The following is a 23,408-nucleotide window of genomic DNA, read 5'->3' on the forward strand; positions in this document are numbered from 1 at the left end:
AAGCATCTTCTCCACTGTCTAACAGAATACAGTTTATGGGAGGATGCTCCCAGGGATAAAAACTGCAAATACAGTATCAAAATGGATAGAGAAGTTAATCCAAGAGACAAGATCTTGTCTATAGCAAATATTTTTAAAGCTTTTTAACTTTTAAAAATCTTGTTTTGGGATCATAAATACTGCCCAAAGGCTGTACTGTTGTTTGGAGGAATTGCCCCTTCAAAAAATAATCTAGAACTTGTCCTAAATTCCTGTGCAGACTTAGGTTTGACAGCCAAAAGGATGTGGCACCATTTTTTACCTTCTCAGATGGGGGACCAACCTGACCTCCATTGTGACAATGTGATCCACTTAGTGGATAAAGGAAAGGTTGTGATGTTGTCCATCTAGACTTACAGAAAGCATTTGACACTGTCTCCCAGAGCACTGTCCTACAGATGCTGGCAGCTCATGGCTTGGACAGGTACACTCTACACTGGGTAAAAACCAGTCTGGATGGCCAAGCCCAGAGAATCATGGGTACATCCAGCTGGCAGCCAGTCACTAGTGACCCCAGGACCAATTCTTTATCAATGATCTCCATGGGGGGATTGAGTGCACCCTCAGACAGTTCACAGATGACAGCAAGTTGGGCAGGGCTGTTGATCTGCTGCAGGGCAGGAAGGCTCTGCAGAGGGATCTGGAAAGGTTGGATTGATGAGCCAAGACCCAGTGGCATGAGGTTCAACACGGACAAATGCCAGGTCGGACACTTGGGTCAACAAACAACAAACCTCTGCAGCACCACAGGCTGGGGGCAGAGTGGCTGAAAAGCTGTTCAGCAGAAAGGAATCTGGGGGTGCTGGCTGACAATGGCTGAACACAACCCAGACTGTGCCCAGATGCCAAGAAGGTCAGTGGCATGCTGGCCTGTTTCAGGTACAGTGTGGCCAGCAGGACCAGGGCAGGGATTGCCCCTGTCAGCACTGATGAGGCCACGCCTCAAATCCTGTGTCCAGTTTTGGGGCCCTCACTACAAGGACATTGAGGTGCTGGAGTGTGTCCAGACAAGATCAATGGAGCTGAGGTGGGCTCTGGAGCACAGGTCTGACGAGGAGCAGCTGAAGGTGCTGGGGGTGTTTACTCTAAATGAGGCTCAGGGGGGACCTTACTTCTCTCTACACCTAACAGAAATACAAAGGACTTGCACTGAAGTGGGGGTCGATCTCTTCTGCCATGTCTTAAGTAAAAGGACAAAAGGAAATGGCCTTAAGTTGCATCAGGAGATCTTCACATTAGGTATTAGAAAAATCTGTTCACTGTAAGGGTGGTCAGGCCCTGGAATGAAGTACCCAGGTCAGCAGTAGAATCACAGCCTCTGGAAGCATTCAAGAGGAGTCTGGACGTGGCACTTGGAAATATGGTTTAGGAATGATTATGGTAGTCTAGGTTGACACTTGGACTAAACCATCTTGAAGGTTTCTTCCAACCTTGATGATTGTGTCATTCTGTACACAGAAGTTTAACAGCTCTTCTCTCACCCTGGCTACTTATCCCACATTAGACATGTTGTAGGGCACAGCAGTTGCCTGAAAGCTTAAAAATACTTTTCTAATGGAAATACTTGTCACTTCATGAGAAGGCAAAAGGGATTTTGCATTTCACATGCACCTGTCCTAAAGAAGCCTTCTCAAAAGTCAGAACTCATCCAAAGGAAAAGATTGTTTGGTCTACATGATACAAAATTTAACTAAATGTTTCTGTAAGTTCTTCGGCAAATGCAGGAGGAATAGTAATATTCCTCCACAATTATGTGTTTATGAAAGCACGTAATTCCAACTACCCTAGTCCCAAACAGAATGTGACAAGAACCTTCCTACTTAGATTTTCTGCTCCCTTGTGAAAGTGAGCATTTTCAACAGAAACATGTCCTATACTGAAGTTCAAATGCAAGCCTAAGTAGAATGCTATTTAAAAGACTGACCAAAAAAACCCCGCCCTGAGGTCTTGCACATTTTGCATATCTGCAAATCTGCAAAAATAATGTCATGCTCCTGTCCTTTCCCTAGAACGCACATATTGTCCTCAAATAAAATGAAAGCTTCCACACCAATGGGAATTCTGAGCAAAGGTTGAAGAAATTATGTATAGAATTGATAGCTTGTAAACTTTTTCCATTTAAGTTTCCTCTCTCATATACTTATGCATCCCAATTTTTGTATTATAAAACAATTAAGTCTTTAGCTTTAACTCACAACACTAAATTATGCAAAGCCAGAAAATTTGTGTTCTCCTTTCTTAGCAGCATATTTATTCTTCTCCAGCTTTTTTCTACTCATTGTTTCAATGCTTTGTGACAAATAATGAAAAAAAGTAAAATGGACCACTTCCACACCAGACTATCCTATACTAAATAGAGATGTAAAATTCTGATCCAAGTTAAAGGGAGTTCACAACATATACAACAATGTCAAGAAGCCAGCTCTGATTGGTTTACCATTTGTATGACACCTAGCAACAAGACTGCATGAGTTTTTCAGAGTTGCAGCAGATAATCTGAGATCCACACATTTCTAATGACAAGCTCTAAGCCTAAGCTTCTGTTTTTGAAGTACAGCTGTGTCCAACACATTGGCTGTTTGGTAAAGCAAAAAACAGTATTTAAATCTATCTTGTAATGAGGTGACACTAACAAAATTGAGTCTTTTTTTTTTTTTTGTCCTCCCTCCCCTCACCCCTTTTTTTCACCTTTTTCTTCTGTTACGTGCTGTATATACTGTTTAACATCTGCACACTTCAGCAGCAATGGGCAGCTAGGGTATTCTGAGTCTAGCACAACTTGATCAAGTGGCTGGAACTTTCCTTGCTGCTGAAAATACATCAAAGGGATTACAAAAGCATTACTAAAATGTTAAGACACATATAATACACACTACACATATGTATATAAATAGATATGCATGCAATGGCCATAGTTTTAAAATAAAGGACTTAAAGAAGATCGTATTTTGAATGGTAACACATGACACATTCAGAAACTGATTACAAAGCAAGCTATAAATATTTATTTCAGACCAGTAAATACCTGCAAAATGCTGAACTCTTCAAACAGTGCACTTAAAAAGCCAAATTTAAAACAACATGCAGAGAAACTAATGTGAAGTACAGCGGGATTTTTTGGAAGATGACATAAGACACAGCAGTCAGTGTGTGCCAATAGTGTTTTAAACCAAAACCTGTTGGATTAAACCCAGTGTCATAACTTCCATTCAAATTTTGCTTTTCCTTCTACAAAAATAAATCTCAAAGGAGCAGGGCAGCTTCTGGAACACAGTATTAACCTTTCACCTCTGCAAAGTCAATTCCAGTTTGGCCAGAGTAGGGATATAAAGTGATTTTGGCACAACTTAAATAGCCCCACACATGACAGAACCATCAAACAAATTTTGCCATTGCCAAACAATGCATAATCATTCAGCATGGTTTGGCACAACTGGCAACCTTCCCTTTGGAAAGATTCTTTAGTGCATCAGTACAAAGACTCTATGAGCTTCTCATGCTTACAGAGTGCGTGGTCTCTGGAGCCAAGGCTGAACTCATTATACTGGTCAGCATGAAAAAAACCCACTTGGGGTACACTGCTTTCATTATTAGTTAATTCTCTTGCTAGACACTCAGAGGCTTAATAAAAGTAACCAACTATTGTTAAATCACTAGAAAAACAAGAAAAAAAAATCCCAAACACACAAAAAGCAGAACCAAGAAAGTATTTAGAGGGCTTTTTCTCCTTAAAAGGGAAAAGGCACAATAACCATGGCAAAAAATAAGTTAGGAGACACAAAAATAAAACTGCAATAAGCTCTTCCTTATAGATAACTTATCCGCTTGTGTCCCAAAGCAAGACAGCTACATTTACATCATGCATGGGCACAGAGCTTAAGCCAAGAAAGATGCTGCATAGAAGATGCCTCTGCTCAGAGACACACCAAGCAATCCTGCATCACCCTACCAAAATCAAAGGATGACTCTATGATAGCCTCCAGTGATACCAATTAGTTCAAGCTGGAAGTGATTGTGCTGCATTCAGGCTAACCTTGCCTCAAGATTGTAGAATACACTAACTTAGGCAAGGCACTGCAGGAATTCATTTGCCCTTTTTTAGGACCTAGAACTGCATTTATCTGGCATAATGCCTGGCCTCGAAAACCGGAAAACAATGTACTGAAAAAGTGAAGGGCAGCACAGGACTCTTCCCATGTACAGAAACAGCAGCACTAGCTGTCCTTCACTCAGGCTACCTCAACACCCCTCCACATAAAGAGAGGAGATTTACTACTTCCCTAATTTAAGTTTGGCATAAAGCTTTCAAAGGGATGATGAATTTAGAGTGCAGTGCCCAGGGAACAAGCTGAACTACTTCTGATGGACCATCCTGACCACAGAAATACAGAATACATCTGCACACCCTATACCTTAAATAATTATAAAACCATTACAGAACAGTAAGCTACTATTGCAAAGCCCTAGGAAGACTTTATTTCTTCACCATAAGAAAATTGTTCTCCTGAACTCTCCACTTGCAATCTAAACCAGAAAATAACAAGCAACCTTGTAGAAATTCTTTTAGAACAAAAACTATTTAGATGCATAAAGTGACACCATTTTCTCCACAAAACAAAATAAAAGCAACAAAATCCAACAAAACTCTCCAACATTTCCATTTTCTTTTATGCCCCTTTTTTCACAGGCTGCTTATAAAAATATTGAGTAAATTTGCCTAAGACCTTTGATATATTTCAGAAATTTAAGTGAGGTTTTGCTACACCCACAATAAATCAATGAAGCCATTTTTTAGTTACCCAACTTTTGGATATTTTATCATCCCATTGCTGTTTTATGATATGGCATCTCTACAAAGTCGTTGTTTCCTTTCAAGTTCAAACTGTCACAGAAATGTTTCTCCTTCCTCCTCTCTAGCATCCTAATTTTTCTTTCTTTCCCCCTTCTTTCCAAAATAACCATTTTACTAATGTCTTAGAAAGGGCACTAGTTTGTTTTGATCTGATGACATGTCAGCATTTTAAATTCAATATTCTGGGGCAGGCTCTCACAAAAAGACAAAAGAGATTCTCTTGTCTTAAAAAAGAAGGTGATCAGTGATTGTTGAGATTGAAAGCTGACTCTTGTAACATAATTTACCGACCAAAAACCTTGATGCAAACAAAATTACTTCTAGATATTAAGATAAATCTGCTTTAAATGCAAATAAATTTCCATTATTATGGAAACCACTCTTTGCAGAATTAACATAACTTCTGCAGAACTGAAGTCAGAAACAATGTTTTCTCCTGAGAATTCCAGAGGGAAAAAATAAAGCAGGCTTACCTCTTTGTCTGCCTTTATGAGGTAGTAAAGAATCAGAAATAAGGGGTCCATTGGTGTAACGAACAGCAGGCGCCCATCTAGGTGACAGATATGCAAAAGTAAGCTTACACAATATATTGACTTTTTGGGGCCTTAGGATGATTTTTAGGTATGAACAATTTTTTAAGTAAGTATCCCAATATTTTAATAAAGCAAACAGAAAATTTGCATTTGTAATTTTATATTAAAAATGCAGAGATAACTCAATTCTCTACACTGCCAAACCAAGCACAAGCTTCACTTCAGGACTTCTGCTTCATGTACTCTTGAGTTTTGCCCTTTTTCTCGACTGTATTAAAACCAGCAAAATTGAAGCTGCCCTCTGTTGGCAGATTTGGGGGCAACAGAAATTGGTTTGGGATACCAGAGATATTCAGCAATACTCCACCTCTAACACTGGGCAAGACAACACTGCTGGCAGAAGCCATAGGCAGGACAAGAAAGAATTTCAAGGACTAGTTAAGTGAGAGCTGCCTTCATCTCCAAAGGGAGAATCTGATGCAGTCTCCTAATGGAACAAAATAAACTTGGGTCAGAAAATATGGCTCAGTATGTTGCATTCAAGGTTACACACAGAGGAAAAACTTGGTCTCCCATTGAAACAGACACCTCTGCCCATCTGGAGTTCATTGCAGGACAATGGCTTAGTCAGGCTTTTTGTATAACTGCACATAATTGGAAACAATGTAACATCAAGGAAATTCACTAATGAGACCAAATAATTGATGACAATTTGACAATAATTAGCAAACCAAAAGTAAATAAATGTATTTTTTTTTTGTTTTAAATCACATGATTAAGATAATTAAAGAAAAGGAAATCCTATTATGATGGCCTTAAAACTAACAAAAGATCATGTGGGAAGAATGTGGTTTGGGAAAAGCTGATATCCAACCTACCATGTGTATTACCAACATGATGGTCCACGTGAGGCAAAGCAAGCATGAGGACTACTTACAAACACAAAAGCTTTGAAATTGAAATCAGAAGGAAAAAAAACCGCTAGCCACTTTCTCAAAGCTTCCATTTAAATGCTTTCCACCAAACTTACAGAAAGAGTTCTTTTGGTTTGTTCTAAAGATTCAGACTCATTAGAGGTGCATAAAGATCTGCCCCTTTCTGCAAATAACCAGATAATTTGTTTTAACTGCAAACACATAGATTTTTTTTTTTTTGTGTTGTTCTTCTCCTGACCGTTTTAGAGATACAGCAGCCCTAACATTCAGGAACAATTTTTCCACTGTAATTTTTAAAGAAAACTGAGGGCATGATTTCTTAAGGCAACTGCTTCCCAAGGGCCAAAATAAAGCTTAGAAAGGGAGAGAGAGAATACAACGTGGACCTAATTGGGAGCAGGGGGCAGACCCAGGCTGTTGGCTCACCCCCAAGACAGAGCAAGGAAAGCTCAGAGACATACTGCTTGCACTGCTTTATGTGCCTGTAGAGGATGTTTAAAAGTTAGCACACACTTTGGGATATTACTGTTAAAGAAGGCATATGTCTGGAAGGATTGCTTTTATTTATTGCTATAAACGGACTTTTCTCTAATGAAAAGGAATAAAATAAATATACCTTAATCTCCAGAATTAATACTTATGGACATGCTGGCAGAGAAACACTGGTACAATAATGTCCTTACTGAAAATGAATTGTGAAAGCCATCACAAGCAAGTTACACAAGTTTCCTCCTCATTATCAGAAAGGTGAGCAGGATCAGAGGATGTCCAGGGTAGTACAGACCAGCTGCCTTCAGAGAGAACATTGAAATGGCAGCTTCAGACAGCAGGCCTCTCCTGAGAACCCAGCACTCAGGCTGGGGACTGCAGAGGTAGTTTAAAGATTGCAAGGCCATACATTCCAGTGCTTGGAGCTCTAACAAGCCACTTTGCTCGGCTAGCTAAGTCCCTCCAGCCCTTTCTTTTCCTTCCCATAGGATAATACATATTAACTTACACAGAGGACTTGCCGGGGTGATTGACAAGGAAAGCTAACTATTTTATGGCACTTCAGTTTAAACACAATTGAATTACTTACTCCTCCTTTCCTCTTCAAAAAATGACAAATGAACATCTGTCTAATTGAGGCTGCCAAAGGCAACCTTTTAAAGAGAAATGACAAAGCCTCCAGCCCTGGTTAAATCCATATGGCAAATTAGTCTATCAGAAGGTGGCGAGCCAATGCAGCATGTCTCAAACACAACTAGGAAAATCACCTGTAAATTTACTAGAAGAGAGAGGGAAGGTCTGTGTACAAACATTGGTTAAAGATGCGGGAAAGACACATTATCCAACTCACCTTGTTGAACAGTCTGACCTATAAACCAGGAACGACGTTCCTCGTGAAAAGCTTTTACTTCAAACAGCTGCTGTGCACCACTATTGAATAAGTAAAGGGTTGCTTCCCCTGTTGAAAAGAAATCTGGTTTGTGTTTGTAAGCTTTCAGAAAAATCAAAAGAATACCCAATATGTTTGAAGAATGTGCCTTATATACATACAGACACACAAACATACACACAGTCTACATAAACTCACTACAAAGAGAGCTCAGACAAAAAACACTATTATATACAGATGTTCATTTACCAGCTCTATAAACGAAACTGAATTTGAATCAATAAATAAGATGTGTGAATAGTTCATCGTACAACACAAAGCCTTTGATCCAAACCCAAATCAAAATCACTCAAGAAATCAGCTTTTTTTCTGCAGTGAAGGGGGAAGGTGGAAAACAAGAGAATTCCCTCTCCTTCCATCATGTTTGTCTTGAGGATATTGGACTCTGGGTTAGGGGAACAAAACTCTCAAACCTTTCATGGACAATTTGAAATACTCTTCATTTTGTGCACCAAAATGGATTGTGATAACTCTGTATAGGTAGACATATGAGGTAAACAAGGAAGGTAGAAGAAGTTGGTTTGAAGTGCCCATCAGAACCTTAATAGTTGAGAAAGGAAAAGGAAAGCTTTATTTTAGGTCATCCCATAACACAGCTCTATCATTTCACATTAGTTTTGGGTTATAATGAAAGTGTGACAAACGCATTGCAAACAGGACTGGCATTTTCTGTATCTGAAATGGGAAGTTCCCACAACTAAGAAGGGCCCACTGAAATGTGGTCAGCTGACTCTGTTGGTTGGACTGCTTCTAGCTTGGTTATCAATCCATCTTCAAGAAACAAGAGCAACTATAGCAGGGCTGTCCAGCTCAGAGCACATAAATTGCAAAGCTGCTTGCAGATCATGGGCTGGCTCCGAGAAGCCTCAGTGTAAGCCCTGAAAGCTGACATCAGCATTGCTCTTCTCAGTCTGCAGACACCCCCAGGTGTGGAGGGAGGTCAGCAAAAATGGGCAGACACATGAATTCCCAAAAATGACTGATAATGCATTTTTTTCCCTTTATCCAAAAGGCTGACCAGATGTTTAACCTCACTTAAGGATATAATTTCAGTACTCTGATAATTTTTCTTTTGGGTAGGGGAGGAGAGTAGTCATAAGGAGAAGCAGAGGTTTAAACCATTACCACGTGAACCCTCAACAAGGGTCTACACTACAGTTTGATCAGCACCATATCAAACTACTCACAGAAGTGCTGACTGAACAACTTAAGACTCCTACCAGTGAGTGTGCTAGCCAAATCCAGTGGTGAGCTACAAAATCTTGGGAAGAGGACTCTTCTTATTACTTAAGTACAGCTCCTTAATTTATGTCATTATGCTAAAAGGACAGTCACCACAGGTTCCCTACAGTATTATTAGACAGGAACTCCAGGGGATGGAGAGAGAACCCGGGCAGCTTTGCTCACACTTCTCTGATGCTTCTTGTGGTACTTCTGAACTGCCATCTGATCCTGCTTTATAAGGGATAGAAATTTTGTCCTTTTTACCCTTTTTTTTGTAAGGGATAGAAATTTTGTCCTTTTTACCTGTCTATATAAAGGACAAAGCATGCTTTTATTTAATAAAGTGATTAGCATGAATTCTATAGTGTGCTGAGTCCTTCAGTGCCTACTTACACACTATCTGGCATCAACAATCCATCTGTTAGACCCAAAGGTAAGGAAAATACATTAATAGTGTGTTCTCAGTTCTTCCATTTTCAGGCTTTGTATTTATAACAGGCTACATAACTGAAACTCTATGCAGGCCTATAAATAAGGTCCTGTAAATTCTAAAGGAACACACCCAGGCAATCATTGCACTTTAGGTTTTCCCCAAAAAACTTTCCCAAGATCTCTGATTCTACAAGGTAAATAGATCTCTTTTTACACAGAGAAAAACAAATTAACATCTATGCTTTTAAAAACATAACAAACTACAAAGCCAATATGCTACAGCAGGAAATAATAACACAGGTGGAAAATATATGTGGCTTTATATTCCCACTGTAAATCTTGGCAAACAAGAAACAGGTAACTGATGAGTAAGTGATTTTACATTCTGTATTATTATTTTTGACAATTTTCCTCTTTCAAGGATAATTATGATTCCTATATTGTGACACTAAAATGCATCTGAAGAGTCAGTTTTGCACATATATGTAAATACATATAAACACAAGCAGTCAATTTCAGACCAAAACCATAAAACTTTAATCTACAGAAAAGAAACAAGCTTAGGCAAAGAAAAAAAAATCAGCATGAAAAATGTTTTTCCAACAGAATATTAACTCTAATAAAAGCTTACTGCAAGTTTCTGTTGTGGTACCACACACTACAATTATTAATTAATCACAGAATAATAACAAATCCTTGACAAAAAGAATAATCTGACTAGGAGAAAGTAACTGTGGGATGGTGGTATCACTTATTGCCTGCATTTGCTGGTCTTTCCAATGTATTTTGAATTCAAAGTGCCTCATCCTCTGTTAAGGAGAAAAGAGATACCATGACCAGGGCCAGGGAAAGAAAATTTAATTTAAAAATGAAAAAAACCCAAAAAGCTTAGTAAGCACAACTGAATCACTTTTTCTAACTCTATTTATTTTATAGCATAAAATGAATGCTAAGAAGCCTAAATTTGTATTTAAAAAAACTTGGACTCAACACTGTAAGCTCCCCAAAATTAATGCACTTAAAAACAGAACTTAAATTACACCCCTTCTTTTGTGCTGCCAATATTCCTGATGAATAAACAGTTCAACCAATTAAAATTATAAAAGAAATCCTAAATGTTTGCACAGCATTAACCATCTGGCATAACCAGCAGTATCTCTGGCACTTAAGACTTGTACCTATCATCATTATTTCAGCTTTGTGAAATATGAAACTTTTGATGGTGGAGAAAATCAACCAGAATTTTTAGAGGCTCATGTCACAGCTCCAGAACTTGCCTGTGCTTGGGTTGCGCAGTTTTGTAAACAAGGGTTCACTCTCAGGTGTCTTGGGGACGTCAAGAGCAGCGTCTGCAAGGGGAAGAGGAAAAAGTTATGAACTTGTAAATTGTGAAGCATTTCACATCTGCTTCTCCAAGACATTCAGAATTAATTGGATTGACACTTTTTGAAAACACACACACACATCTGCCTAAAAATTATACGCCTCAGCCCAAATTCATCCTACCTGATCAAGGCACTTAAATTATGATTCCAGACTTCCTGGCACTCTCTGTCACAGGAAAGATATGCACCTGGGGATGATTTAGATTTTGAAAACCACTTCCCCCTAGAGAGCCTTCAGGCAAGAGAGCTCCTAAATCTGACATCCCAGTTAAGTAAGATGAACTGATATGCTGCCCTGATTAGTCACAAAGACAATGAGAATGCTTTGGTTAGCTAGGCCAAGCACAACGTGGACATTAAAAAATTGGAAAAGGTAAAATACACATGGGAAGAAACTATCCTTTAAAGCTTTCACAAAGTTAGATTATGCAAAAATTACCCCACCATGGTTTTTTTTGTGAAAAACATGCACACTTATTTATCTGTTATGTATGTATAAACTTGAAAAATAAAGACTGCATTTAATTCCCTCCACAAGAAAAAAAAGCTGAGAGAATGTAGCACCTCTGGCAGAAGCCCCTTACAGTTATTCTCTTTCCTGTATCTTCAAACTAACAGAAGACAAAAAGAAGAGCCACAAAAGTATTATTTTTTCTGTGAAACTGAAAAAAGAAGGAAAGAGCTACCACAAGGACGCTGACTCAAGTACAAAAAACCACATCTATAAGTATGCCCAGTTAATTATATTCTAGCCAAGTTCTCTTTGTAGGGAAAGTCTAACTTATATTTATGAAAACAACTTCCCACATCTCAGTAAAGAGCACCATGACAGCATCATCTTTCTTAGCCTGCACACTGCCAGTTCTGCCCCAATTCATTTCATACAGGCATTCATCAGAGTAAGGAAAATTACTATAACATTTCACATATATGATGAGTATCCAGACGCCAGAGAATGGGCTGACAGAGATCAGGCTGATGTTTGTGTTATGGTGCTGCTGAGGAAAGCAGAGAGGAGCAGTAGAGGCAGACTGCATATTTATTCAAAGAAACAGAAGTGCCACATGTCCTTCCCCTTTCAGTAACATCCAGCAGGTTTGGGAAGAGGGATCTGGCACAATTCTTTGGCAAATAGGGAAGTAGGAACAACCGAAAGTAGCCATCCTCCACTCGGCCTTAAAACCTAACATATCTTTAAAGGACAAGTGGACTTCTCATACTTGGCTGTTCATTAACATTTAAAGTAACTTTCTTCCCTTCAACTGAGTCTTCAGGTGGCTTGAAAAAGTGCTTCCAAAAGTTTCAATATAACCTGAGGGCTTGAAATGGAAAAAGTCCGTGTTTGCTAACCAGACTTGCTTCATACGCTGATACATAAACGCATGGTTTTCAAGCTACATTTGCCCTGGCAAAGGCAACTTTCCAGTTTCTGGGCCGTGTATATTTCAATTCTTGACCACAGTTTAACATTAGTGTATTTTTTGTTACTTTTTAAAACACTGAAGTGATTAATGATAGTGAAAGAAACACACTGCATGTGTTTACTTTGATGTGTTTCACATGAATATGTTAAAACATACACAGTGAATGTGAGTTTCAAAATTTAAAACAAAAAGCAAAACAAAAAAAAACCCCAAAGGAACTTTCAGCGCTCACTTGCTCTGCTTTCTTCATGCATAGATTGATGAACCCTGGGAATGAATCCAGTTGAGCCCAAAGTTGCATCTTATCAGCAATTAAGTTAACAATCCTTCATCATTTTTTTCTGTTTTTAATGACATTTGCATGTTCACTGGGTTGAGATGTTCTCTTCCTAACCTGCTAGTAACACACTGAATTTATCCATCTCTGCTAAGCATGAGAGACATCTATAGGTAGGGAGGATACAGTGTCCCATCTCTTCCTCATCAATCCTCTACCTTCCCAACCCAGACAACCACCCTCCTTCACCCATGCCTGCCCCACACTATCCCAGGCTCAGCACTCCCTCATCTGCCCCTCTGGCCCTGCCAGGAGCTCTTCCCCATGCCAAGAGCAGCACAGCTCTGCCCATGGAGAGCTTTAGTGCTCCACAGGCTCCAAAGGGTTCACCCCTGCACAGAGGGCAGCAGGGATCAAACCCTAACAAGCAGTCTGAGTTGTAGGCTTGTCCCAGTATCTCATGGAGATGGGATCAGTGTATGTCACACTCTCCACACAGCTGCCACGGGAAATAGTTTGTGTGAAGGGACATGCGCAAGGAGAAGGGAAGGACTGGGCAAAGGCAAAAGTGGTTTGAGTTTCTTTCAGTTTCCTCAAAATGTAGGCAACATTCCACTCCATTTCCAGGGGCATCTGAAGTATATTTTTGTTATAGATTAGCTTTACTACATGTCAAGTTGGCAGACAAAAAAAAGAGGCAATTGGGAGAATGCCTGCTTGGAAAACTGGATGCAGTATTAATATGGCCTTAAGGGCAAAGAAGGCCCTATTTATCTGAATTTAAATACTTCATGACTAGGAAAATGCTGAGCAAGGGATTTTTGATGTTAGGTGTCCAAACCTAACTTATTTGTGTTCTGGACTTTAGCCAGGAAAGGTAACTGGATTTCTTTAATGCCATTACATTTATCAGTCCTTGTATTTCAGCAAGGATCTCTTATAGCTAAGTAAACACAGACTTCTTAGAAAGCAGTAATGTAGCCATTTTCTAGTAAAACTGAGAGTTAAACTAGGTTGGGATTTTTTTTTTCAATTTTAAGGTTCACCTACATATAAGAAATCACCTTACAGAAAATAATATTTTCTATTACAGAAAATAAATAGAAAAAAAGTAACATTACAGGAACAGTTGTTTTGTTAAATTCTAAAGGAAAACATTAGATGATTTCTACCATGCTTATTGTAACAGTTCCCATAGCTCAGCCCTGAGTAACTTGTTCATCTACAGGAATACTTGGAGGGAGAGAGGTAAGACTTCTCTGAACAGAACACTCTCTACAAACAGTGACTCACAGACAGGTCAGCTTACTAACACGTGTCCTCACAGCACGATTTTCTCCTAGGACAACACACACAACAATGATATAAAATCTGACAGAAGGGTACAGAGGGGCTCAACTAATCCTGTCTCAAGGAGGCATCTCGGCCAGCAAGTCACTCTTCAAACTGTCTGGGAAGACAGAATGCAGACAATTCCAGGAGGCAGCTGAAGAAAAGGTGAAAAGATTATTGCGCTTCATGGAGCACAGACATACAACCAGGCAAATTCTCTAAAATACATAAACACAACTAAGTGAAAGTCAGCCAGCTTTCAAAGGATTTCTGGCAATAATTTCTTCACAGTGGATAGATACGAGGCACTAATGGATCTCATCATTAAAACAAAAAAGGGTGACCTGGTACAGCAACATAAATAAATTGAAAAACAGCAAAAAACTCCCACTAAGAGTTATGAAACTGTTATGGATGATGCAAAGTCTATTCACCTTCTTTTTTAAAAAATGCTTATGGAATACTATATGTAACAGACTAATATCAAGTTATATGGAATTCCCATGCAAAAAGCTGCCAGCCAAGCAAGCAAAAAGGCTGTAAATATCTGTCAAATGCGTAAGAGGAAAAAACCCTCCGAGAGCACAAATTTCCCAACCACCACCACCCTGCAAAGAAAAAGGACTATTTAAGTCTGGAAATATAAAGTTAAGATTTCATTTAAAAACAGATATTAAACCATACGTCACCTACACAAGTCTTTTCCATTCCCTTCTTAACTTCTAACTGTGCATGAAAGGTGCGTCAGATGGAGACATTATGATGGAGCCTATTAAATAGACATTTTATGGAAGACTTTACACTATGCAGCCTAAGGGTACATAATAAACATTTTATTTATGTTCTTTTTAGAATCTCAGTCATCACGAAAACAGCTTTAATTCAGTGTCCATGTCCTTTGTTGTGCAGCATTCCCTGAAAAAAAACCCAGTGAAAAATAACTAATAAATCCAGTACTTTGTATCACCCACATTTTTGATGATTTTTTTAAAGTTGCAAGGTCATTACCTGCAGGCATAATAAATGAATTCAGGTATGCACAGACTGAGTATACAGTTTCCTAAATGGCTTCAAATGACCAAAGATCACAAGCCATAGAAAAATGCACTCCTGGAGTCCCCTACTCTGCTCCCTTCTCGTTTTGCATCTCTGCCGCTTTTTTCCACCGAAACTAGCAATCACATGGCCTCACAGCAAGTCAGCTCAGTTCACTCATCCAGCTGAGAAGTAACCAGCCACAATGAAGAAGTAAAAACTTTCAATCCTACCAGTAATCTCAATGGAGCAAGAGACAGAACCCACTGCAGGAGCAGGTGGTATGGAATATATCCTACTCCACATGTGACACAGGTGTCTCTGACCAGTGCACGCTTATTAGAAAACCAAATCATACACGAATTTACAGAGTTGAGAAAGCAGGAGATGAGCCACAGGTCTACACTGGTGCTCCCTTGGCTCACAGTACTCTGGGAAGCATTGAACAGAACACAGCTCAATTCACCTCCGCAAATTGCCAATATTTTGCAGGTGCTTACATAGAAGGCATGGGTTTGTACATGCCCACACCTGATTTTTGGAAATAATCTTGTTATCCAGTTATGTAACCTCACCACCTTACTCCCTCTTTGACGGTACATAGTACTCACTTCAGTAAGGGGCTTTTTGCACACCTACTGTAAAAGACAGTATTATCAGCTTGGTAATCATGGCATTTATTATTTGGTGCACTAAGGCAACAATGTTCAGTGCGGCATAATTTAGAACATTCTACAATAAAACATAGTATCTAAAAATGGCATTGTTTTCTATCTTGACCACAACTTCATAAAGAAATGCTACTTGACAGTTTAAATGGTCTTTTGCTCCAGGACACAGCTATACAGCTAAATTTTAAGACTTAAGCCTGAGAGCATCTTTTGGCTTCCCCTTATGCTGGCACAATTAATTTCTTAGTCAAAAAAGTTCATGGACTTACTAGCAGCAATGGACAGTACTAATTCATCCATTACTGAAATCTAGATGCTTGGCAGAAGATGCAGAGTTTCAGCTGAATAAAGGGAAGGTCAGTCTTGAGAAGTTCAAGAACTGGTTATCACTTGAAAGGATAAAAACTATAGACTTCCCTTCTCAATATTTATAGGGTCAGCGCTGGTGCAGCTGTATTACTGGCTGAATCAGCCCATTCCCATATGCAGAGAGGCCTAAGTTGGCATAAGTTGGTCTCTTCCAAGCCAGATGGCAGAAAGCAGAAGTGGGAGATGGTGTTACACATTAAAACATCTCTTTTCAGTTATTTTATTTGCTATGCTTCCTTCTGGCTCCTTAGCTTGCCAGTTATATCGGCTTTATTCACAGCAGAGCTCAGTATGCCTTTTAGGAGATGACATGTATGGAATAGTGCAAATTACCTGCAGGCAAAAGGCTTTGTTCAGGAGATGCAAATGCCAGTTTAGAGGGAGGTTTAGTAAAATATGCCCACAGGGTGCTAACTTCTAAAATGAGCATATTCACATTCACCTTATTAAAAAGGTATATAGACATGTGCACATATTTTATATAGCCTTTCTGATGTTTTCACTCAGCTGTTAAAAAACCCCCGTATTTGTTTGTTGCAAACATTATTTCCAAGTTCTTTACCTCTATTATTCTAGAAAGTATTATTGTTCAATTATTCTGCTCAATTTTGACACTCATTACAATTTTTGATTCAAGCACCCTAATAGCCCAGCAGTGTGATCCATTTCGTAGTAGACAAACTGAACTTTTTAAAAAACTCTAAATGAAAGCATCTATCAAAGTGCAAGGACGGAAAAAATTAACGCAAAACCTGACTACTTCTGTTTTTAAAACCAACTACTTTCACAAATTAAGTATTCTACAGCTTCTTTTGCTATGACACCTTCTCTTACTATGACTCAAAATTTTCAAGTCAAATACTTCCTCGGTTACTGCATGTAGACAAAAGTTCCTTAGTCTCAACTGAATGGATGGAGGATTAATTTAATGTGTGCTGATGCCCCATGTTTTGCCATCACAGTCCATTTATTTCTGCCTCCATTTGACTTTTGGCATATAGGAGATTTGTTCAAACAATTTGCCAAGTCTAATATGAAACTGCTCCTTTTATTTTTGAATAAGTAATTCCTAAAAATAATAGGATTGTTAAACTTCCCTCCCCCACTGCAACCCTTCCAGTTCTATTCATATGGCAGTTCCCATAAAACAATAAAAGAGCTAATCAATTTACTGTTTAAAAAAACTTTCAGCAGACTGAAAAAATGTGCTCAGCTAAACTTGTCTAGCTCAGAAAATTAAAGGTTGAGAATAATTTTCAGAATGCAGCTAACCCCCACTTATTTTCCTAATACAGACTAAAGACAGAACATATTAAACACATCAGTCTTAACTTTGGGTGTAGAGTGGAACACCACACTTAGAAAACTGCCTTCAATTCCTGACCTCTTTGCTAAAACCAGTGAAGGATAAAAATAGTTCTACTTCTGACACAACACCTGTCTCTGAGGAATACTGAAAAAGAGATTGTCCTTCACACCAATCCTGTTAAGCAGCTAGTGTGATTTTTCAGAAGACCAGTTTGAAGCCATTACGTAAGAATGTTTTTTTGTTATACAGAGCCTAGATCATATCTATGTCAGATACAGTGACTTTATCACAGTATTTGAGAGTTTTCCAAAGCCCTGCCTTTAGATTTAGATAGTCCTAAAATTAAAAAGCTTTAGATTTAGATAGCCCTAAAATACTGCTGGGTTTCAGCAGTATTTCTCCATCTAGAAAATAACTTCTAGCTCTTATGATTTTCAGAGAACACATAAAAAATGGTAGTTCCATGAGCCCAGTTCAAAAAGTAGGTAGAAATTTCCTACATTTACATTAAAAAGTAGCAGGATTTTTTTTTTAAAGTGCATGGATACTCAGTAAATACAGATAGAATCTGCCCTATTAAAGCACATCATTAGTAACTTTGTAGCCATGAGAGAGCCAAGGTTTAAACCCCAGGAGCTACTACTTTTCTCTTGTACCTGTTCAGTATCTAGACCAACAACAGAAAGCCAGTACAGGAATTTCTACATTCTCAGGGGTAAAGAGTTTGCATACATGGGTAATGTGACAGCCTTGATTACCCAACTACCACCAGAAATGCAGGAAAGCACTATCTAGAAACTCAGCCATTCACCAACGAAGCCCGAGTGGTCCTCCAGGACTCGTTAGCACTTTGGTGTCTCCGTACCATGATTCCTCCAGAACTCCAGATTCGGGAGGTCTTCTTAACCATCGACGTCAACTACTCCGCACAACACGAGATCCAGATTCCCAGCCAAGCTAATAAAATCCCCTGGAACATGGAGCACAGCACAGAAACACCCAAGTGGGTCTACAAAGAGCCAGCTTGGTCCATCAGGACTTATTAGTTCAGACACTGTCTGAAAGCAGCTGCACTGCAAAGCTGGTTCTGGAAACAGCAGAGATGTGTTAACATGGCACAGTACTTGAACTAATAAACTGCTAGTTCTGAGCTGAGCCTGCCCCAGGCTAAATCTGGTGCCTGTATATCCACTGCACAGTTAATCTGCAACTGCAGAAATGGCCTGAAGAGTTGACTCTGTTTCAAGCCCGGCACGCACAGCTCTACCACTACCAACAGGACCAAGTTTTCTGTTCCTTTCACCTTCCTCTACAACAACCAACCTCTCCATCTACCCTCTTCATGTTTGTTCATTGTTTTCTCTCCTGGCCACTCACATCCATTTCTCAACCTCTCACTACATAAGGCTGCACAATGTACATCAGCAGCTTCCAGCCTTTCTGGAGTGATTAGCATGGTTACCACCCTCTTCTCACCCTGCCTGAGCAACACTTCATAACTCCACTCCCACTACTTCTGGCTTCCCTCTTTGTCCTGCCCTGGGTGGCTCAAGGCCTAACCAAGGAACCATTACACTTATAAAATCATAAAAATATGAATGGATTTGCATGTCAAATTGTCCTGTCTTTATGGAAAAAAAAAAAAAAAAACAATCCAAAAAAACAAAACAAAAAAAACCAACAACAAAAACCAAGCATCAGCAGAAACACCATCACAAGACCTCTCACCAGGCCAAGGCAAGGCTACCATCTCTAAAGGTAAAATTTGCTATCTCATCCAGAAGTTGCTTAGCAGTCAGCTCAGATATGACTAAGGCTTTCCTTTTCCCTTCCTATTTGGAGTGCCCTTTGTGTAATTCTCCATGCCAAACAGCCCAAGTGATTTGGTGTGGCAGAAGGGCTGGTGAGGGCAAAGACTGCCTCAGCCAACCGTGCTTCCCCTCCCCACCTTCACCCACCTCTACAAACACAGAATCACACAGAATCACGTACCGTGCAAAGTAACTGCTGAGCATATGGTTTGTAGCTCTGATGTGCAGGCATGAGAGGAACACTAATTACCAAACTTTTACAGTACTGGAAATATGACAGAATTAATCACTTGCTACAGAAAGGGATGGTCTGTCCCTCTAAATCCAGTTCACACCAATTGGTAAAAAATCCACTCTGACTGCATTCCTCTAGCCAGAATCATGACCTCAATGAAGAACATGCGCACTTCTACCTGACAGAAGAGATTTCTTGTTTCTGAACTGTTTCCAGAACACTGAAACTGATATAAAAACTACAAAATCAGAAATAAAACTGAAATTTGTCTCCTCAGTCATCACACATGCTCTGAATGGCAGAGCAGCAATTTACTGTCCATGCAATATAACAGCATATAAACGTGTACTTAAACAAGAAAATTAGTAGTAATTTTATAACCTTCAATACTATATCAGACAAGCTTTTTTTTAGTAGACTTGGGAACAAATGGCATTGAACTCACATCCAGAAACAGATCCTGTACTTATTTCCACCTGCTGGTTTTATGTATGCATGTATCATAATGCCATACAGGTATTATGAAGATAGAGACTGTCATATGAATAGAATTTTACTGTCAAAGGACATTTTTGTTCTAAATCGAACTGCAATCATCCTCATTCCTGAAAGCAATCAGGTCTTCCTACTACACATTCTGCTGAACAGCCAATGAAAAAATTCTGCAATTCGTTGAACAGAGGAGTTATGAAATGCAAAATTCTGGAAAGCGGTAACACGTTAACTTAAAAAAGCTTTTCTGAAAATAACGCTAAAACAAAACTAAAATCATGAAATGTTTCGTTTGGCTGGCAAGTCTCATCAGCTGTGGAGTTCTGAATTTATCAGCCACAGACTTTTTTTGAAAAGCACTATGTGCTTTGAAGTTCAACTGAGGCTTAATAAACTTTCTTACAGGTCTGGAGTACTATATAAATTTTGTCAGAGCTGTGCTGGCATAACTGGTAATACAAACTGTCTGGCTTCATGAAAGTTACAAGCTCTGGCTCCAATCCTGCAAACACTTACTGAAGAATTTAACTTACTGCACAGAACTGACTACTCATGCATAAGCTAAGCATATTTGTAAATATTTGCACAGTATGGACATCTGTTGGCATAGCCAGTCATCTAATACAAGATTCAGCTTTAAATCCTAGTCTGCCTAGAATCAATATTAAAAAAAGGAATTCCTCACTTTATAAATTCCTTTCTTAGGCATCAAGGAGGTCAGATACCAAAGGATGGAACTGAAAAGTTAAAACTAGAGGAAGAGAGGAATCAGTGCAATCGTAACAACCGGTTCTGTTTCTTATGTAACTAGAGAAGCCTGGTTTCTTATGGGTGCATGTCTCAAGACTGAGCTCACTCTTGCTATACCTTTCCTTCAGTGGTGCCATTTACAGCATTTCTTGCATCACCACAGGCAAAGCTCAGAAAATTACTCCAAAGAACTCCTCCGTTTTATCTGGTTTGGTCATTGACACTTTTCAGTTACGGGCCAGCTAATTAATAGCCACGGTACAAAGCTGGCCCACAGATAGTCATGGAAGTCACATTTCCTTAAAAACCAGACTAGAAAGACAGTTATGTCTCCTTCCTCTTAATGTCTTGGCATTTGAACACATCCTGTTTCACTCCTCCTCTTTAACAGCAAAACATTTTGTGATCTGTTTGTTTAAGCCGGATACCAGGCAGAAACACACGTAAAGGAGCAAAGGCATCCTCCCACTGATTCAGGGCCGCACGGGAGAGAGTGAGCCTCCACATCAGACTGGATACTGCACTTGCAGAGCTGCCATGTGGAGCTCTACTGCTTCAGAATAAAGAGCTGAGGCGATCTCGCTCTGGCTTAGGACTGAAGTCTGTTTGACAGCTGTGGCTTAGGGGACTAAACCCTCTCCTTCAAAAAATGCAGGAAGGGACTGCGGGGCCGGAGGCAGGGAGGGCGGCCAGCTCCAGGGAGCGGACAGCGAGACCCCATCGGGACTTCGGCGGCAAGAGCCCTTAGCCAAACTCTAACGACACACATAAATTAAACGCACTGATCCGGCGAGGGAAACGGGACCCCTGGAGAGGAGAGGCCGGGTACCGTGCGGGGCCTCGCCTAGGGCCGTGCCTCAAGCCGGTCCCAGCACACCGCGGCGGGGCGGGCCGCCCGCAGCAGCCCCGGCAGCCGCCCCGGTCCCCGGGGCCGAGCGCCCGCCTCCTGCCCGGGCCTGCGGCAGAGCCGCCCGTCCGCGGAGCGCCCCCGGGTTACCTGGGGCAATGAGCACCCACTGCGCGGGGTGCGCGCCCGCGGGACGCCGCTCCGCGCCCTGCCCGCTCCGTGCGCCCCGCATGCTCCGGGCGCCCCGCGATCCCGCCGCTCCCGTTCCCGCCGCCGCGCCAACATGGCGGCGGGGCGGGGCGGGCCGGGAAGGGGCCGGGAAGGGGCCGGGCGGCGGCGGGGCGCGGCCGTGACTCGGGCTCGCCGCCATGACTCGGCCGCGCCGCCGCTCCGCCCCTTCCCTTCCCGGCACCGGGGCCGCGGGGCGGCGGCCGGGGAGGGCGGGAGCGCCCGCCGGGAGAAGGGAGCGCCCGCGGGGAGAAGGGAGCGCCCGCCGGGAGAAGGGAGCGCCCGCGGGGAGAAGGGAGCGCCCGCGGCTCCTAAAGGTTCGTGCTCCAAAGGAGCGACAGAAGTGACAGGCTCCGCCAACAATCGGAGAGTTTTATTAGTGAATTGCACACTTGGCGGAAAATTGTTTCCTTAGTCCCTGAGCTATGTAAGCACAGGGCAGTGGGTTTTGGATATAGGGGCAGGGTGAAAGGGAAGAGAGAAAGGAAGAGGCGAGTTAAAGAGGAGAAGAGAGAATGAGAGAGGAAGAAAGGGAAAAGAGAGAGGAAAAGAGATCGCTAGTCTCGATTTCACTATTGATCCAGCTCATGGTCCCAGGGGCCGCTGCCCAGGCTTGGGAGGGGTACCTTTCTATAGGTGGGTGTTGGGAAAGATGGGACAGGAAGGGCTTCTGGATATGATTGTCTGGTAAGAAATACTAGAAGATGTAAAATCTGTGAGTGAAATAGAAATGAAGGCCAGCTTTGAGATGTGGGCATGGCAGGCAGGAAGACGGTGATTACCTGCAGATAGGTTGAAGGACAGAAAACAAAAGGACCCAAGAATGCAGTCTGTCTCCACCCTGCCAAGGCATCAAGAAAAAAGTAGATAGCAAAAGTAGTCTTTAGAGTTTAGAATATTGGATGATATGATAATTTAGTAGTTCTCGTAGGTTGCATGCAAAGTTTGTAGGTCTTGTATCTTGCACTGGTTGGTCACTGTAAATTAGAATATTCAACACAAAAGGAGATATAATGTATTGTAAAAAGGTCCTTGCTCTCTTCTCGCTCTTTTTTCCTTTTGCTTCTTCGCCCCCTCTCTTGCCCGCTCTCTCCCTCTGCTTCTTCTACCTCCCTCTCTCTTACCGCTCTGACCCCGGCACTCTTCTCACCTCTCTTACCCCTCGTAGCTTTTTTACCTCCCTTACCTCATACCCCCTCTCGCTCTCCCTCTCTCTTTGGGGCTTCCCTTCAGCCGTGGCTGGTGGCTGAAAGCAGCCCTCTTTACCCACGACCCTTGCAATAAAACCACGTGTCCTAGAATTTCTCAGGTCAGCAGAGTTCCGTGTCCCTGCCGTCCACGGATGCCCCTACAGGTGGGTTTTCTCCACCCTACCCATAAAGACACGTTTGTCACTTTCCATGTAAATTAGTTACCAAGTGCGATCCGATCTTTCAGGTCGTTCTGGAAATGGCTCGGAGGGCTCTGGGGGGCTTGGGTGGTCCTGATCCCCCTGTACAGTCCATGCCCACTTCCTGGTTTCATCATTCCCGTGCTGAAACTGTACTGTGTTATGCTCATCTCCAGGAACTAGAGCAAGGGTGTTTGTCCATGCCCTACCTCTGCATGACCCGCTTCTCCAGCTACATCTGGTTCTATGTCATGATGTGTCAGTTCTCTAGCAGTTACTTCTTTCTAACACTGTGATTAGGCTTGACACAAACAGCACAAACTGAAGGAAATTCCATTAAAACGTGAGAAGTTGTGTCTTTAGGGGAGCAGGTTGTCGTGAATGACTGTGGCATCTCTGT

General features: G+C 41.1%; 1 protein-coding gene across 2 annotated transcripts in view; it reads right to left on the reverse strand.

The window, feature by feature from the left end:
- Positions 1-21,682, reverse strand: part of RNASEH2B (ribonuclease H2 subunit B) — a 37,543-nt gene extending 15,861 nt beyond the window's left edge. Inside the window, exons 1-5 of one of the 2 annotated variants that reach the window (XM_066313247.1) lie at positions 21,541-21,682; positions 10,731-10,802; positions 7,699-7,806; positions 5,365-5,441; positions 2,728-2,845 (exon numbers count right to left, since the gene is read on the reverse strand). In XM_066313247.1, coding sequence (XP_066169344.1) covers positions 2,728-2,845; positions 5,365-5,441; positions 7,699-7,806; positions 10,731-10,802; positions 21,541-21,622 — 457 coding nt within the window. In that variant the 5' untranslated portion in view covers positions 21,623-21,682. Of the gene's footprint in view, positions 1-2,727; positions 2,849-5,364; positions 5,442-7,698; positions 7,807-10,730; positions 10,803-21,540 lie in introns of both variants that reach the window. The other variant, XM_066313246.1, reaches the window with a different exon arrangement.
- Between the last annotated feature and the right edge of the window lie 1,726 nt (positions 21,683-23,408).

Source organism: Sylvia atricapilla, chromosome 2 (genome assembly GCF_009819655.1).
Source record: "Sylvia atricapilla isolate bSylAtr1 chromosome 2, bSylAtr1.pri, whole genome shotgun sequence".
Taxonomy (NCBI): Eukaryota; Metazoa; Chordata; class Aves; order Passeriformes; family Sylviidae; genus Sylvia; species Sylvia atricapilla.